This window comes from Ostrinia nubilalis, chromosome Z, assembly GCF_963855985.1.
Source record: "Ostrinia nubilalis chromosome Z, ilOstNubi1.1, whole genome shotgun sequence".
NCBI classification, from domain to species: domain Eukaryota; kingdom Metazoa; phylum Arthropoda; class Insecta; order Lepidoptera; family Crambidae; genus Ostrinia; species Ostrinia nubilalis.
The window spans coordinates 21668141-21684926 of NC_087119.1; the positions used below are offsets into that span (position 1 = coordinate 21668141).

General features: G+C 37.9%; 1 protein-coding gene across 2 annotated transcripts in view; it reads right to left on the reverse strand.

The window, feature by feature from the left end:
* The window catches only part of LOC135086553 (arf-GAP with Rho-GAP domain, ANK repeat and PH domain-containing protein 2), a 264488-nt gene extending 247889 nt beyond the window's left edge, over positions 1 to 16599 (reverse strand). Inside the window, exons 1-2 of one of the 2 annotated variants that reach the window (XM_063981295.1) lie at positions 16532 to 16599; positions 9816 to 10008 (exon numbers count right to left, since the gene is read on the reverse strand). In XM_063981295.1, coding sequence (XP_063837365.1) covers positions 9816 to 9977 — 162 coding nt within the window. In that variant the 5' untranslated portion in view covers positions 9978 to 10008; positions 16532 to 16599. The other variant, XM_063981294.1, reaches the window with a different exon arrangement.
* Positions 16600 to 16786: the final 187 nt, after the last annotated feature.

The following is a 16786-nucleotide window of genomic DNA, read 5'->3' on the forward strand; positions in this document are numbered from 1 at the left end:
AAATGTGATGTATCCTAATAGACTAAGAGCTAGTGAACGCCAGACCTACGTTATTTTATAAAGGCTGAAAGTTTGTCAGCGCATGCTCCCAACATAGCTAAGAACCATGGCCAAACATGAAGTTTGGGTCATGGTGGCTTTGGCAGACAGACGGTACTAAAGGTGTGTAAAATACCAACTTAATTACGTCAAAGTATAAAGGCAGATTTTTTGATATTTCCTTCAAAATGTTATTAGAAATGACGTCATTAATTGACAGACACCTACCATGGTGGCAGCCCTTAGCCAGACACCTTAAAGTTCATGAAAATGTAGTCCTACTTACGTCATACTATAAAAGCTGATATTTACATAAAATATTTGAACTATCATTTGATGAAGTTTCCTCATCAGCCAGACACTTCTGATGGTTCCTTCGCCTTGCCAGACAGCTTTTAGGGTGGCTGAAAGTGCGAACGCGAGGCACTATAATTATTGTTTTTTGTACTTTTTCTTATGTTACTCAAGTATTTGAGTCTGTAAATCATCATCTCATGTTGATGAGCTGATGATGGAAGGTAAGTACAACTCCGTAAGGCTTAGGTAATCCCTAATTTTAAAGTGATTACCTCTGAAAGTTGCCTAGATTAAAGTTCTTAGCAACATTATCATTACCTATGTTAATGCTAATGTTGCTAAGAACTTTACTCTAGGCGTTTAGCAACTATTTTGAAGATAAAATTTGTGGCACCACATTTTCCGCGTATATAAATTCTAGTGAGGATTTGGGGGTCCTAATTCAATATAGAATTGTTATAGTATTATTTGATACTATAAATTTGATTATACTATGCATAGTAATAGATATATCGTGATGGTTTCGCTGGAAGGATACTCTGCAGCGCAACCACTTTCAATAACAAAATACGGCGAAACCTGTGACATGATTTTTTTAAAAATAGCACTAGAATTTTATAGACATTTCAAAGATTTATTTTAGAAACACACTAGACTAGTTAAATCAAAAGTAGTTCCGCCGGGGAGCACGACGTGAATTATCCTACAACTCCTAAGCGTTAAGGAGTTGTACCTTCCATCAACATGGGATGATGACTAGCTGATGCAAACACCCAAATAACTTTAGAAACTATACTTATATATACTGGTTAAGGAATTGTCCTCCAACTCCTAAGCCTTAAGGAGTTGTACTTACCTTCCATCATCAGCTCATCAACATGAGATGATGATTTACATACTCAAATGCTTGAGTAACTTAAGAAAAAGTACAAAAAACAATATTTATAGTGCCTCGCGTTCGCACTTTCAGCCACCCTAAAAGCTGTCTGGCAAGGCGAAGGAACCATCAGAAGTGTCTGGCTGATGAGGAAACTTCATCAAATGATAGTTCAAATATTTTATGTAAATATCAGCTTTTATAGTATGACGTAAGTAGGACTACATTTTCATGAACTTTAAGGTGTCTGGCTAAGGACTGCCACCATGGTAGGTGTCTGTCAATTAATGACGTCATTTCTAATAACATTTTGAAGGAAATATCAAAAAATCTGCCTTTATACTTTGACGTAATTAAGTTGGTATTTTACACACCTTTAGTACCGTCTGTCTGCCAAAGCCACCATGACCCAAACTTCATGTTTGGCCATGGTTCTTAGCTATGTTGGGAGCATGCGCTGACAAACTTTCAGCCTTTATAAAATAACGTAGGTCTGGCGTTCAGTAGCTCTTAGTCTATAATATTTGTTTTCATAAATTTATTACTCATAAGTGTATTTATCCATATTATTGAAAATCATGATGTCTATATTCGTATTAAATCGTATTTTAACATTAAATTAATTTGAAATGGTCCAAAACAGGCAATATTTTGTGCCACAAAACTAACGTGACAGAAACGAATCGCTGAACCACTTGAAAAACCGACTCCACGTAGTCTTGTCTGCCCTACCCCTAGAGTGTAATTTAAAAGCCGGAGGCGCGGAGAGAGGGCAGCCCTCGCCCGCTGTAACGAGGCTCAGTCGCCCGGGTAAGCTGGAGCGGCTCAGGCTGGTCGCCGAGGTGCTGAAGGCGCCGATGGCGATCCAAAAAGCCGAAGCTGCGGAAGCAAGCGTGGGTGCCTGAGCCTCGTTACGCAAGGGCGGAAGGGCTGCACATCCCGCAGCGTCGGAGACGAGGAGATACCAATGCATGCTGCATGCTTGCTTTCACGCTGCATGCTCTGCATGCTTATTTACTTAATTAAATTATATATGATTTTTTTAAAGATACGAGTATGTCTGTATAAAGTAAATTATTCTGAACAACAACATTATGAGTTGAAGTATGTTCTTAGTAAACAACATTATTAATTAAAACAATATGATCAATGAATGTTATGAAGAAAATAGATCTGAAAATAAAAATTATGTATTTTAAATGGTTCTTGGCAGTAACAGTATTGATAAAAAAATTATGATTACTAACTGTTATGAGCTCCGTTGGTAGTAATAAAAATGTATGAATAAAAAAAGTATGAAAAATAAAATTATGAAGAGAGATTATTATGAACACAAATCGGTAGTAAGACAAAGAATAGGATTTAGAATTTTATGTGAGCCAATATAGAACCTCTCCAGGTCACCTAGATACATTCCATAGCAGCTGTAATAGACATTTAGGTACATACATTTACCAATTTTGGTGATAAATATGCATTTTGTATTCGTTTTTGTATAACGCCTGAACAAAAACAAAGGGTAATATTTTGGTGTTGTACATAGATTTCGAATATAAAAAATATATAATTTAACTAATTAAGCCATGACAAAAAAACTGAGGTATGTCTCGTTTCTGTCGGGCCTGGGTCACAGATGACCGTTCTTCTTTACATGCTGAAAATGCAAATACCCGTGTTACTTTTCATTCTTGCCATATTCACAGAGATAAAAGTAGGGAACAATACCTATTATTTAAGATAAACAAGAGACTCCCATAAAGAAAGTACACTGAGTTTTTAGTAAATTTGGTTTTGCAGTACAAATTGGAATAAACCAATTTTGTCTTGCACGTTCTACAGGCGCAATTGGAATAAACCTAGTGGGCGTGGCCCAGTTCTTATTAATCTGTGATGTTTCATGGCTCTGGGTACCAGCCTTTTTATCCAGTCATAATAATTATTTTAAAATACTCTTCAGTTGATTTTAGATTTTTCTTTCCACTTTACGGGCTTAGGACCGTCAAAAATACGGAATAATTATTACTATTTTTACAAATTAATTAAGTATGAAATGAAATCACCTTCTTCACAATTAATTATTTATTTATAAGTTCCTACTTACAAAGTTTACGTACTGCGAAGCAAGTGTTCAAAGAGTCCTCCGTTCTGATGAAGGCACAGTCTAGCACGGCGAAGCGTAGGTATTTCGCTTTAGTTTTCGCAACACATAAACGTTTTGTCTCACAGTTTCGCTGAAACAATACTTTCACGTAACACATTTACACTATTTATCTCTTCTGCGGTCGTTTTAAGTCACTCCAAAAATAATAGTCCATTGATGTTAGGTCCGAGGATCGTGGTGGCCAAGCTACTGGACCCCCTCGTCCAATCCACTGTTCACCAAACGTATTATTCGCGCACTTGACGTCCTTATTGTAGGGGAGCACCATCCTGCTGGTAGTAGAGCATTTGGTGTAACGCTAAGGGTACGTCATCAAGCATTTCGTCTAAGACGTCTTGCAGACACTCCAAGCACCATTTTGATTAAATTATTTGTTGTTTGAATACACTTCAGTCATTTTTGTATTATTTATAACGTGATTTGTGATTGATGGATTTCTCAGTTTTTACAGAAGTGTCAAAAAGACATTTTTAAGACAATAGATTGCAATAGTTATTTAAAAATACAATAAAAAGTAAAAAAGTCTCCATCGCGATAGCTAACAAGTGATGTGCATGCATTACGATAATTAGTGATGTGTTTAACAGATTGTCGATAAAATAAAATACTCAAAATTAAAAATCAAAATTTTCGGGCATTATTTTTAACGGATTTGTGTTCAGTATCAGTAATATAGTTACCTCTGTAAATATGGCAAGAATGCAAAGTAACACCCTGTATAATTCTAAGTTAACCGACTGGCCGCAATTTAAAACAAAGATGGCCGTAAGCTAAAACAACGATTTGGTCAAGTCTACAATAAGCTGTGATACTTTTGATGTTAATAAATTACTTAACACTTCATAGGTTTTCATGTGTTTTTTTTTTTTTTCAAAAATTAAAATTATAAAATTTTATTCAATTTTACCCAATATTTTGGCACTAATGAACGTCAAAAATAATTTAAAAAAAGGTAGCCCTTAAAAGGGGCAAGGACAGGCAGGATAAAGATTTTTTAGATTCATGTTTCCCCTGGTATTAAACAGTAGGTACATACTTTTAGTATAATTTCATCAAATTACACATTTTAGCTCGGGAGTCAGGGCAGGGCAACAATGAAATATTGTATAATGAAATATTATAATTTTATCCTAACATAGGTACACTGGTCATCATAAAAATCGACCCACCCGCGACAAGCACTTTCAAACGTATGCGTCCCCACTTCCCACCAATATTACTATACTATATTACCATTTAAAAGCCTAGTTCTAAACTTCATTTCATTAAAGGAAAGGTTTTTACCCCAAAAATGTGTCTGTAGAAGAATCCAGTCACTTCTTCAAAAAATAGGTAGTTACGCTTGAGCCAACTTTTATGGCTATAAAACTGTTAAGTTGGGATTAATCGCTATCCACGTGAGATCATTATTTGGTTTTATAACCATAAAAATTGGTCTAATTTAATTGATCCCAGAGGTGAGCCCAAAGTGAGGTCTTTTTTCAAGTTTTTCAAGTCACATTTATTGTATATGTTAATCGTTTATTAGGAAATTAAACGTGTTTTTCTTTAAGGATATTTATTGGGCTTTCAAATAACACCAATATTGTTTGGGCACCATGATTGTGTCGGTAGAAACGAGTTTTCCTGTAAAACGTAGGTGGGCCGATTTTTGTGATGATCAGTGTATTTAAATAATACACTCAGCGGCACGGAATTTGGCCCAAGCCTAAAAAACCAGATATGAGGCCAAATAGGTGTTGTATACCTAAGTTTCGTGTGACATGTTAACAGCACATTTGTTTTTGTTAATTTAAGAGGCTAGATTCATAAAAAAATGCGTCTGTTTAACTTTTGTGACTCTAGAAACGCATCTCGTTGTTGGAGCGCAAAGAGTACGGGAAAGTTTAAATCCGATATTAAATGTTGTAAGGCTTTGGCGTTTTGTTTTTTGTTTTTAAATTAATCTTAGGGTTATTCTCGTTTCCATAATTTGAGAATAATGCCCATTACTCCAGCTCAAGTTGCTCAAATAGTGTTTCTTAGAAGTCGAGGGCGTACCTACGCAGCGGGAGATGGCACACACTTTAAATTTATCGCGTAACAACTTAAAATATGCATTAAAAAGGCATGACCAGATCGCCTTTTACACAAGAAGATCAAGAAGTGGGGAATTAAGGTGTATGTCAGCGCGGGATGACCGGATTATCGTACTTGCAATATCAAGAAATCGGGTTCTCAGTACGTTTGAGATACGCCAGCGTTTACAAACAGCAAGCATAGTGAATGTCAGTGAGCACACAATAAGAAGAAGGTTGGAGCAACGTAACCTGCATATTCGAAGACCAGCTCGAGGACCAGAACTTCTCCGATACCTTTGCGAAGTGCGACTTACAATTTCTAGAGAACATGCAAATTGGACGTTAGACTAATGAAGTAAAGTTGTATGGACCGATTATTGCAGAGTCACCTTAAGAGCTCCAGACGGCCGTGGAAGTGTATGGAGAAGATGCGGAGAAGAGTTACTACGCAAACAGACAGTTTTCATAAAGAGTTTACTCCATTAGCCTTGCGTCCAATTTGCTTGTTCTCTACGAAACCTAAGTCACACTTCGCGAAGGTATCGGAGAAGTTCTGGTCCTCGAGCTGGTCTTCGAGTATGCAGGTTACGTTGCTCCATCCTTCTTCTTATTGTGTGCTCACTGACATTCACTGGGCTTGCTGTTTGTAAACACTGGCGTATCTCAAACGTACTGAGAACCCGATTTCTTGATATTGCAAGTACGATAATCCGATCATCGCGCGCTGACATACACCTTAATTCCCTACTTCTTGGTCTTCTTGTGTAAAGGGCGATCTGGTCATGCCTTTTTAATGCATATTTTAAGATTTTACGCGATAAATTTAATGTTTCTGCCATCTCCCGCTGCATACGCCCTTGACTTCTAAGAAACACTATTTGAGCAACTTGAGCTGGAGTAATGGGCATTATTCTTAAATTATGGATACTAGAATAACCCTAAGATTAATTTAAAAACAAGAAACAAAACGCCCAACCCTTACAACATTTAATATCGAATTTAAACTTTACCCGTACTCTTTGCGCTACAACAATGAAATGCGTTTCTAGAGTCATAAAGGTTAAACAGAAGCACTTTTTTATTAATCTAGCCTCTTAAATTAACAAAAACAAATGTTCTGTTAACATGTCACACTAAACTTAGGCATACAACACCTACACTCAGCGGCACGGAATTTGGCCCAAGCCTAAACAACCAGATATGAGGCCAAATAGGTGTTGTATACCTAAGTTTCGTGTGACATGTTAACAGAACATTTGTTTTTGTAAATTTAAGAGCCTAGATTTTAAAAAAAATTCGTCTGTTTAACTTTTGTGACGCTAGAAACGCATTTCGTTGTTGGAGCGCAAAGAGTACGGGTAAGTTTAAATTCGATATTGAATGTTGTAAGGGCTTGGCGTTTTCTTTTTCGTTTTTAAATTAATCTTAGAGTTATTCTCGTTTCCATAATTTGAGAATAATGCCCATTACTCCAGCTCAAGTTGCTCTAATAGTGTTGCTTAGAAGTCAAGGGCGTATGCAGCGGGAGATGGCTGAAACTTAAAATTTATCGCGTACAAACTTAAGATATGGGTTAAAACGGCATGACCAGACCGCCCTTTATACAAGAAGACCAAGAAATGGGGAATTAAGGTGTATGTCAGCGCGCGATGACCGGATTATCGTACTTGCAATATCAAGAAATCGGGTTCTCGCTGCGGTTGAGAAACGCCAGCGTTTACAAACACCAAGCCCAGTGAATGTCACTGAGCACACAATAAGAATAAGGATGGAGGAACATAACCTGCATACTCGAAGACCAGCTCGAGGACTAGAACTTCTCTCATAACTTCGCGAAGTGCGATTTACGTTTTCTAGAGAACATGCAAATTGGACGTTAGACTAATGGAGTAAAGTTCTATGGATCGATGATTGCAGAGGCACCTTAAAAGCTTCAGACGGCCGTGGAAGTGTATGGGGAAGGTGCAGAGAAGAGTTAGTACGCAAACAGACAGTTTTCATAAAGAGTTTACTCCATTAGTCTAACGTCCAATTTGCATGTTCTCTAGAAAACGTAAGTCGCACTTCGCGAAGTTATGGGAGGAGTTCTAGTCCTCGAGCTGGTCTTCGAGTATGCAGGTTATGTTCCTCCATCCTTCACCTTATTGTATGCTCAGTGACATTCACTGGACTTGCTGTTTGTAAACGCTGGTGTTTCACAAACGTAGTGAGAACCCAATTTATTGATATTGCAAGTACGACAATCTGGTCATCGCTCGCTGACATACACCTTAATTCCCCACTTTTTGGTCTTCTTGTGTAAAGGGCGATCTGGTCATGCCTTTTTAACGCGTATCTTAAGTTTGTATGCGATAAATTTAAAGTTTCAGCCATCTCCCGCTGCATACGCCCTTGACTTCTAAGCAACACTATTAGAGCAACTTGAGCTGGAGTAATGAGCATTATTCTCAAATTATGGAAACGAGAATAACTCTAAGATTATTTTAAAAACAGAAAAGTAAACGCCAAACCCTTACAACATTTAATATCGAATTTAAACTTACCCGTACTCTTTGCGCTACGACAACGAAATGCGTTTCTAGAGTCAAAAAAGTTAAACAGACGCATTTTTTTATGAATCTAGCTCTTAAATTAACAAAAACAAATGTTCTGTTAACATGTCACACGAAACTTAGGTATACAACACCTATTTGGCCTGATATCTGGTTGTTTAGGCTTGGGCCAAATTCCGTGCCGCTGAGTGTATTTGGCCTCTATCTGGTTGTTTAGGCTTGGGCCAAATTCCGTGCCGCTGAGTGTACTAGCTGACCCGGCGAACTTTGTTCCGCCTTAATGGCAATAAATAAGCAGACTTTTTTTTTATTACGGACGGGATAAAAAGTATCCTATGTCCTTCTCCTGGCTCTAAACTACCTCCCTGACAATTTTCAGCTAAATCGGTTCAGCCGCTCTTGAGTTACCTATAAGTGGAGTAACTAACACGACTTTCTTTTATATATATAGATGTATATTATAAGTATCATATGTGTTTCGATCTAGATTCACTCTATATTAAAATTTATGATTTTCTGGCTGGCCGTAAACTAACACATTGATGGTCGTAAACTAAAATATTGGTTTGATTAATTAATAAAGTAAAAAATGTTAAGAAATAAGCGTTAATTCGTAGATTGTTCGTGTACGCATAAATAAATAAAAAGTTCGGCTCGTAGCAAAAAAAACTATAAAATATAATTTATACTTACGTCAAAAAATAAAAATCACTTAAGTAAGTATAAAATAAAAAGCAGACAGAATTCGCTGTGAATGCAAAATAATAAATTCGTCTTTGCAACTTAGCAAACAGAAATTCAGCAAAAAATGTAGGTCAAACGAAAGCAAAGGTAAAAAAAAAACATAACGCTGTGCAAAGAATCACTGTTATAGACGTTTAGTAGGTCATGTAGAGGTTTACATTGTAATCTAACCGTGCCTAACTGGCGTCTGCTTAAAAGTAGGTCTGGTGATAGTTTAAGCTTGTCACTACGTCTACTGCCACAGAATAATAATAAGTACCAGGTACAGAAGGTTTAGTACACCATTTTCTTTTTTTTTTCATTATACACAAGAAAACGCGTGCGTGAGTCAATGCTCGCTCGTATGTGAGGCCTTGTCGAATAGTAATCCTGTAGGGTGCCATCGTGCTTGTTTTGTTTTCGATGTAAACTCGCGGAGATGAACAGGCCTGCTACTGCCTACTTACTCTATTTGGCGATTCATCATTCCGTCTAAGTACTTTGCCATATTAAACAAACTGACAGCTGACTCATGTTTTTCTGTACTTTAGCTGTACGAAGCGGTATGTTCACGTGACGCATGTATGACTGCGCTTACACAGTTATACCGTACAGTTTAAAGTTGACTTCCTTCAGTTGCAAAGCGGGAGACAAATAAGGGGGTATTAAAATCAGCCATATTTCTAAAATCTTACGGCAATTTACGGTCGCCTATTATAGAGAACTAGTGTGATGAAAATTAACACTTAATGCAGTCTGATCGTATCAATGTGACTCATACAGTGGACTTTTATTTGAAGTGTAATTATACACTTCACTTTAAGAATGAATTTTTTAAGTGATTAAACTCATTAATCCTACTTCTTGTTGAACCGCAGCAACTCTTGCATTACTAAAATCTAAAGATTGAAACTTCTAATTAATTAAGGTGTAATAATTAACTGACAGAACAGCTTAACAATTAGCTTAACCTCTCGTAGTGATAAATAGTGTGACTGTCTTTTGATTCAAACGAAGGACATTTTTTACCCACATTAATATGTGATTCGCAAGGAAATTACAAACTAAAACTGTGATACAGGTAACAGAGGACCATTAACACTGACCTTGAGATAGCACCATCCGCATCGTGTGTACTCCGCTGTGTATTTGGTGGGAAAGCCGGCCACCAAGTGTTCCACGATCTTCTGCGCCCAGTTCCTGCGGTCGGAGGCGCTTGCGCAACTGAAGAGCACCTTGCGCGGCGAGCTACGCGCTGTCGACACCATCAACTCGAAGCAGTACGAGTTGCTGGTGGAACTGAAAAGAAATATGAGTGATAAACTCTATGATCTATGGCAGTGATGGCCAAGAGGTCCACCGCGGTCTACCGGTCGACCGCGAAGACGATTTTGGTAGCCCGCGAGAGTTAAACTTATTTTAAAATGTACTATTCGGGCCAAGAAAACTGACTAGGTATCTATCGTAAGCCTTGATAGGGTTACACTGGTTGAGGCGCTCTTTTTCAAGACTTGGAAGCCTGCGGGTAACGAGGCATTGGACGTGGAGAGGGTCATTAATTATACACATATTTTCTACTTTGCCGAACATTTGCACGAGAACGGTTTGTTCAAAACATATGAATTTGGTCTTATTTAATGCAGGATTAAATGCCCTTCAACCGTCAGGAAGACCACTTTTCGATAGGATAAGTCCTTTACGCGGTATAACCGGAAAACCGAAAAAGCGCCCTTTTCGGGGGCCCCCACCACTTAAGCACAACTCCGTCGAAGTCGAAAACCTAGGAGAGTCTTTATGGGCAACTAATGAAGCCATTAAAGCACTAAAATCTTTAGTAGGAATTATTTCCGATTTAATTCATTTTTGTGTTTAATTCTACTGGACTAATACCCCTTTAGAGGCTTCGCGGTCGTAAAAACTACCTTAGTAAAAAGATAAAGTTTAAAAGCTAGATTTATCCGAAATCTAATTATGCAAATGCATAAATGTTGTAAGTATAGATTGAAGAATTCGATCCCTACAACATCTTCGTAAAAATTTTTTCATGCTAGGGGGATCGCGTCATGAAAACGGTTGAAAAACACTGATTTAGACCTTTTTATTTTTATTAAAAAAATTGCATTAATAGTTTTTTATTTTTGGTATGGTTAATGAGAAAAACACCAACAGGCAAACGAACGGCGCGGAGGGTAAGCCTGGCTCATAATAGCAGCCTTTAGTCAGAGAAATTAAAGTCCCATTTTTAATTAATCATAAGTTCTTTGAGACATTGCACATTAAGCCGTGGTATAATTGAGCCATCATGTTAGATGCATATCGGCTCATAAGGTTAATAATTTCTTATCAGACTGACCTATTCTGTACTTTGGATAACACTAAGCCGTCGGCGTATCACAAGAAACATTCAACGAGCAAAAGGGAGGAACCAGATAAAAAACAATACGGGCATTTAGAGCAAAATGCAGAAACTAGGTTACCGTAAGGTTTTCAAATGATGTGAGATAACTAAACATTATTAAAATTATACTTGGAAGTGAAACCACAATTGATAAAAGAAACTGTGAATGAATAATGAATAGACAGACACTCTATTTGCTTCAATTCATCTTTGAATTATTAATTATCCTAAGAAGGAATCAAACTTAGATTTTAACCCTAGAACCACAAAATGGGGTCATGGGTGACCCCACACACACGTATTTTTATTTTAATTTAGCGAGTTTTGCACCTACAATCCTGTGCGTCTCGGTACCTTCCGTAATTGGTAATCAGTGGCCCGTGACGCATGGCGGCGTGCGTACGCTCATTAGGTTCGGAGATTTTTCAGTTTGGGGTCGCTCGCGACCCGTGTTGCCCCAATCTTTGAAATTGATAATGCTTTATGTTTTGGGAGTAGATGACGAAAACAGTGCTCAAGTAGCCCAAGCTCGATCAACTTAAAGTTCCCGCTGCTATTTATGCACTAGAGCCAAAGATAGGAAATGTGTTAAGTGCTCCAAAAATATATGTGCAAAACACAGGTTACCTATTTGTCATCAATGTGTCTAGATTTTAAGCTTTTTACTTCATTTTTAGTCCTTATGTAGTCCATTCATATCCAAAGAAACTTGTTGGAATTGTGAAAAGTTATTAAAGTTTGCTATTTTTTACGTAATCATGTTTTTAGGGTTCCGTAGCCAAATGGCAAAAAACGGAACCCTTATAGATTCGTCATGTCTGTCTGTCTGTCCGTCCGTCCGTCTGTCCGTCCGTATGTCACAGCCATTTTTTTCCGAAACTATAAGAGCTATACTGTTGAAACTTGGTAAGTAGATGTATTCTGTGAACCGCATTAAGATTTTGATGCAAAAATAAAAAAATAATAATAAATATTGGGGGCTCCCCATACTTAGAACTGAAACTCAAAAATTTTTTTTTCGTCAAACACATACGTGGGGTATCTATGGATAGGTTTTCAAAAATGATATCGAGGTTTCTAAAATACTTTTTTTCTAAACCGAATAGTTTGCGTGACAGACGCTTCCAAAGTGGAAAAAAGTTGGTCCCCCCTCTAACTTCTAAAATAAGAAAATGAAAAATCTAAAAAAAAACATATGATGTACATTACTATAAAAACTACCAACGAAAATTGTTTTGAACGAGATCTAGTAAGTAGTTTTTTTTTAATACCTCGTAAATCGTAAACCGCTTATTACCGCGTAGTCTTTCATACTAATAACTTAAATAAAAAATAATAATTTTAATTTCATAAATCAATGGTACGGAACCCTCGGTGCGCGAGTCCGACTCGCACTTGGCCGGTTTTTTTAATTGGGGTCACCCATGAGCCATGACCCGTGTTGTGGTTCATTTAACTAAATTTGGATGTTGTAGTTGTAGGGTTAAAATAAAACACCATGTATCTTAATTCATACACCAGTTGATAGTGTCACTTAAGAATCATACGGTATGTAGTGATAAATACAGAAAATTTCCAAAGCAATCAGTGTCAACACTGAAGAAGGCTCAAGCCTTCTTTGGTTAAAATAGAAAATATATTGTTTCTATTAAAATTATATTATTACAATAATTAAAATTTTTAATAACTTATACTTAGAAAGCCTAGCATCTAAGCAGCATTTGTTTAACTATTTTCTTATCCTACTTATTTTATATTACACCTTTTAGGGCTTAGGTGCCAATGTAATCAAATCAAATCAAAAATATTTTATTCAGTTTAGACTATTGATGATGGCCTTTGCCGACTAACCGACTAGCCGACTAATCGGTTTTCAAATGTATTTATTATTAAATTGCCGTTTAGTCGGCCGACTAATGATTTAGATACACCTTGATGTAAGGAATCTAAATTTTCGTTTTGGTCGTCACTTTTCTGGCCACCAAACCTACCAGTTTAAACATTCCATTTCTAGAAATATATTGTTTGAAATATCATCAATAAGAACTATTAGGCCCGTCATACACGGACAGCTCGAGCAGTTAGTCAGTAATCAACATACACGGACCACTCTTGTAGTCAAGAGTCAACAGCTTGAAGCTGCCAGTGATAACTGCTTGAGCAGTTGGTTAGGCAATTTCAAATCAGTAACACCATGGATTTTGAAGAGGAAGCACTGACGACAGCTCGAGCAGTCAGTGTATGGCTGGCGACTGCTTGACCGCAGGATGAAAATTCACCGTGCTGTCGACCGCCCGAATCAGTTGCAACTGCTTCAAGCGGTCCGTGTATTGCCGGCCTTATTTTATATTATTTTTAACAATAACTATGACCAGCTGTTCATACTTTATACTTGTCTGTGTATTAACTCAACAATAACATGGTAAAATGTCATTAACTAAGTGTAGGCGCAAATGGGCCACCGACCACAGCCACCGGTGGCCAGCGACGGCGACTTAACACACGTTTTAATATATTTTGTATAGATGCGCCGAGCCACTCGCTGCAGTAGTGTCCACGACTCGCCACTAGTGGTCACTACGTGCCACACAAAACGCCGACAACCGCCACTTTCGCACTGCTACACCCTCCGCTAGAGATGGGTTGGATTAAAATATTTGGATTAGGTGGATTAGGCAACATACACGGACCACTCTTGTAGTCAAGAGTCAACAGCTTGAAGCTGCCAGTGATAACTGCTTGAGCAGTTGGTTAGGCAATTTCAAATCAGTAACACCATGGATTTTGAAGAGGAAGCACTGACGACAGCTCGAGCAGTCAGTGTATGGCTGGCGACTGCTTGACCGCAGGATGAAAATTCACCGTGCTGTCGACCGCCCGAATCAGTTGCAACTGCTTCAAGCGGTCCGTGTATTGCCGGCCTTATTTTATATTATTTTTAACAATAACTATGACCAGCTGTTCATACTTTATACTTGTCTGTGTATTAACTCAACAATAACATGGTAAAATGTCATTAACTAAGTGTAGGCGCAAATGGGCCACCGACCACAGCCACCGGTGGCCAGCGACGGCGACTTAACACACGTTTTAATATATTTTGTATAGATGCGCCGAGCCACTCGCTGCAGTAGTGTCCACGACTCGCCACTAGTGGTCACTACGTGCCACACAAAACGCCGACAACCGCCACTTTCGCACTGCTACACCCTCCGCTAGAGATGGGTTGGATTAAAATATTTGGATTAGGTGGATTAGGTACCTAATCCAAATATTTTAAAATATCTAATCCAAATACCTACCTACCTATAAACAGCACATAATACTATAAGACAAGTACAAATTGTTAATCAAAAGTATAAAAAAATCATTTACATCTCAATACATAATAATGTAAATTTTTATTTGGTAATAAATTAAGAGTTCAGTTGTGCCAATCAAATAAGCTTATAGGAGTAAAATCAACAATATCAAACCTACCACCTAATTAGTTTTTGTAGGTAACTCAAATTTTAATAATAAAAGGAAACCCAAATAATATTATCTCTATATGAATCTTCATAATACAAATAAAGCATTACACTATCTGAATATGATAACAAAATAATCTTACCTAGATGAGAGTGGCAGCACTACTTGCAAAGAATACACACTGTCCAATGTGTAGGCTTCTTTCAAAATGGCATTAGTAGCATCAGAGTAGCAGATCAACTTCTGATCAGACAGCACACAGTACCGGGTTTGGGAGTTTTTGAACAAATCCTCTCCCATAGCTGAGACTATCCTTGTCAGCATGCCATAGAAGTATGGAGCAGGCATTGTGTTCAGCGGTGGTCGCTGAACAACTTCTACTTTCTGAGCTACTTGCTTTGTAGACTTGTGCAAAACATTATCCAGCTTCAGCATATGAGAAAACTTCTGCATCATTGAATTTGATGTCTTAACTTCATCTATTGTTGATGTAGTGTCAGATTCATTGTCAAACCAGTTGGAATTGTTGTCCCGAGGAGTAGATGCCGTAGGTTTTGTTTCAGTAGTCAGCAAGCTGTCAGATCGCTCAGGAGGTGTTGGGGGATTGAAGTATTCACTGTCTCGGTAATCATATGCATCGTCACTGTGGTCAGTGGTTATAATTGAGCCGTAAGTGTCACCAATTAAGAAGGATTCAAGTAATATAAGCTCATTACTCACTCCTGCATATCTGTGTGCAGTACTACTGGTGTTTAAAGGATCAAACTCATATATTGTACTCTTGCTGGGTCTAGCAATATCAATTGGTGTGGTAGGTGCAGATGTAGGACTAGCCTTAGTAGGATTTGGCAAAGTCCAGTTTTCATAGAGGGAATTTTGTCTCATGATGTCCATAGTGCTTTCTCTCTTCTTTCTTCGTTCTGGCACTTCTGGTGTCGACATTGTACTTATTATACTGTTTGCCCTGGATGGCCGAGGAGTATCATAAGTTGTTTGCTCACTTAAATTCAAACTTGAGTTTGCTTCAGACTCTCTGCTATCATATGAGAAGTCACTTACAGTGTCTGTGTTGTCAGAGTTGTTTGAGAACAGGGACAAGTCATCCATGTGTGATGCATTCAAATGTAAAGACGGTACATCATTATTTTGTGTGACATCATTGTGGAATCTCTTTTGTTCTAGTAGGGGCGAGTGGAATTGTATGTTATCAAAAAGACTAACATCAACAACAGGCATTGACACACATCTTTGTGGATCTTCATCTATGTTGTCAGTTTTTTTCTGCTTCCTTAGTATGACACCTGCAGATCTTGTGCTTTCAATGACTGACTTTGTGACTGAGTCGCGGAGTGCTTTGGACGTTGTTAGCGTCTTTTCCAGAGTACCTTTGGCGAATTTCGAGCCGTCTAAAATTGACTTTTCCAGCTTTTCGTTGGCACTTTTAGCGGAATTGGAGACTTTTTGCGCGACATCTTCAGTGATTTGCTTAGACACTGAGCCTATTGAGCGCAAAATGTCAGTGGCCGATACTCTATCATTGTTGGTAGGTACTTTGGTGCGCGGGAGTGGCACTGGTCGTTTATCCGGATCATTCTGCGCAAGGAACGCGCTCCTTGGCTTTGGAACTGGTGGCGTAGCCATTAGAAATTAGTTTAAACACAGTCACATAAACAATTATTTTTATGATAACATTGTTTAGCTTTATCACTACACAAACTATAGGAAGCCTGTGTGACTCACTACGCACTAATGTTTGACCTTATTTATCAAATTAATTCTACCAATTTATGAATGGCGTACACAACACACACTTTTATCACATTTATAACATCACTTCACTGCACTAAAGAAATGAAAAAAATCACTGTAAACTGAAATAAAAATAAAAATGTTTCAACGGGAAACAAACAAGCAACAACGACCCGACCGACAGACTAGTGATGGTCAACTCACCCGAGTAACTAACTCGAGTTAACTCGAGTTGGGCGTAACTCAAATCCACTCGAGTTGAATTCTCTCTGACTCAAGTTGAGTTCGTAAACCGAATGGAACCGACATAAAGCGAAGTTTGCCGATCAATTGAGTGAGACCATGTTCGTTCATTCAATAATTCATAACAAACAAGTGTCACATTTAAGTAGACTTGAAATAAAAATAGAAACTGCCAGTTATTATTGTATATTTTCGTGTATTATATTTCGTTTTTGA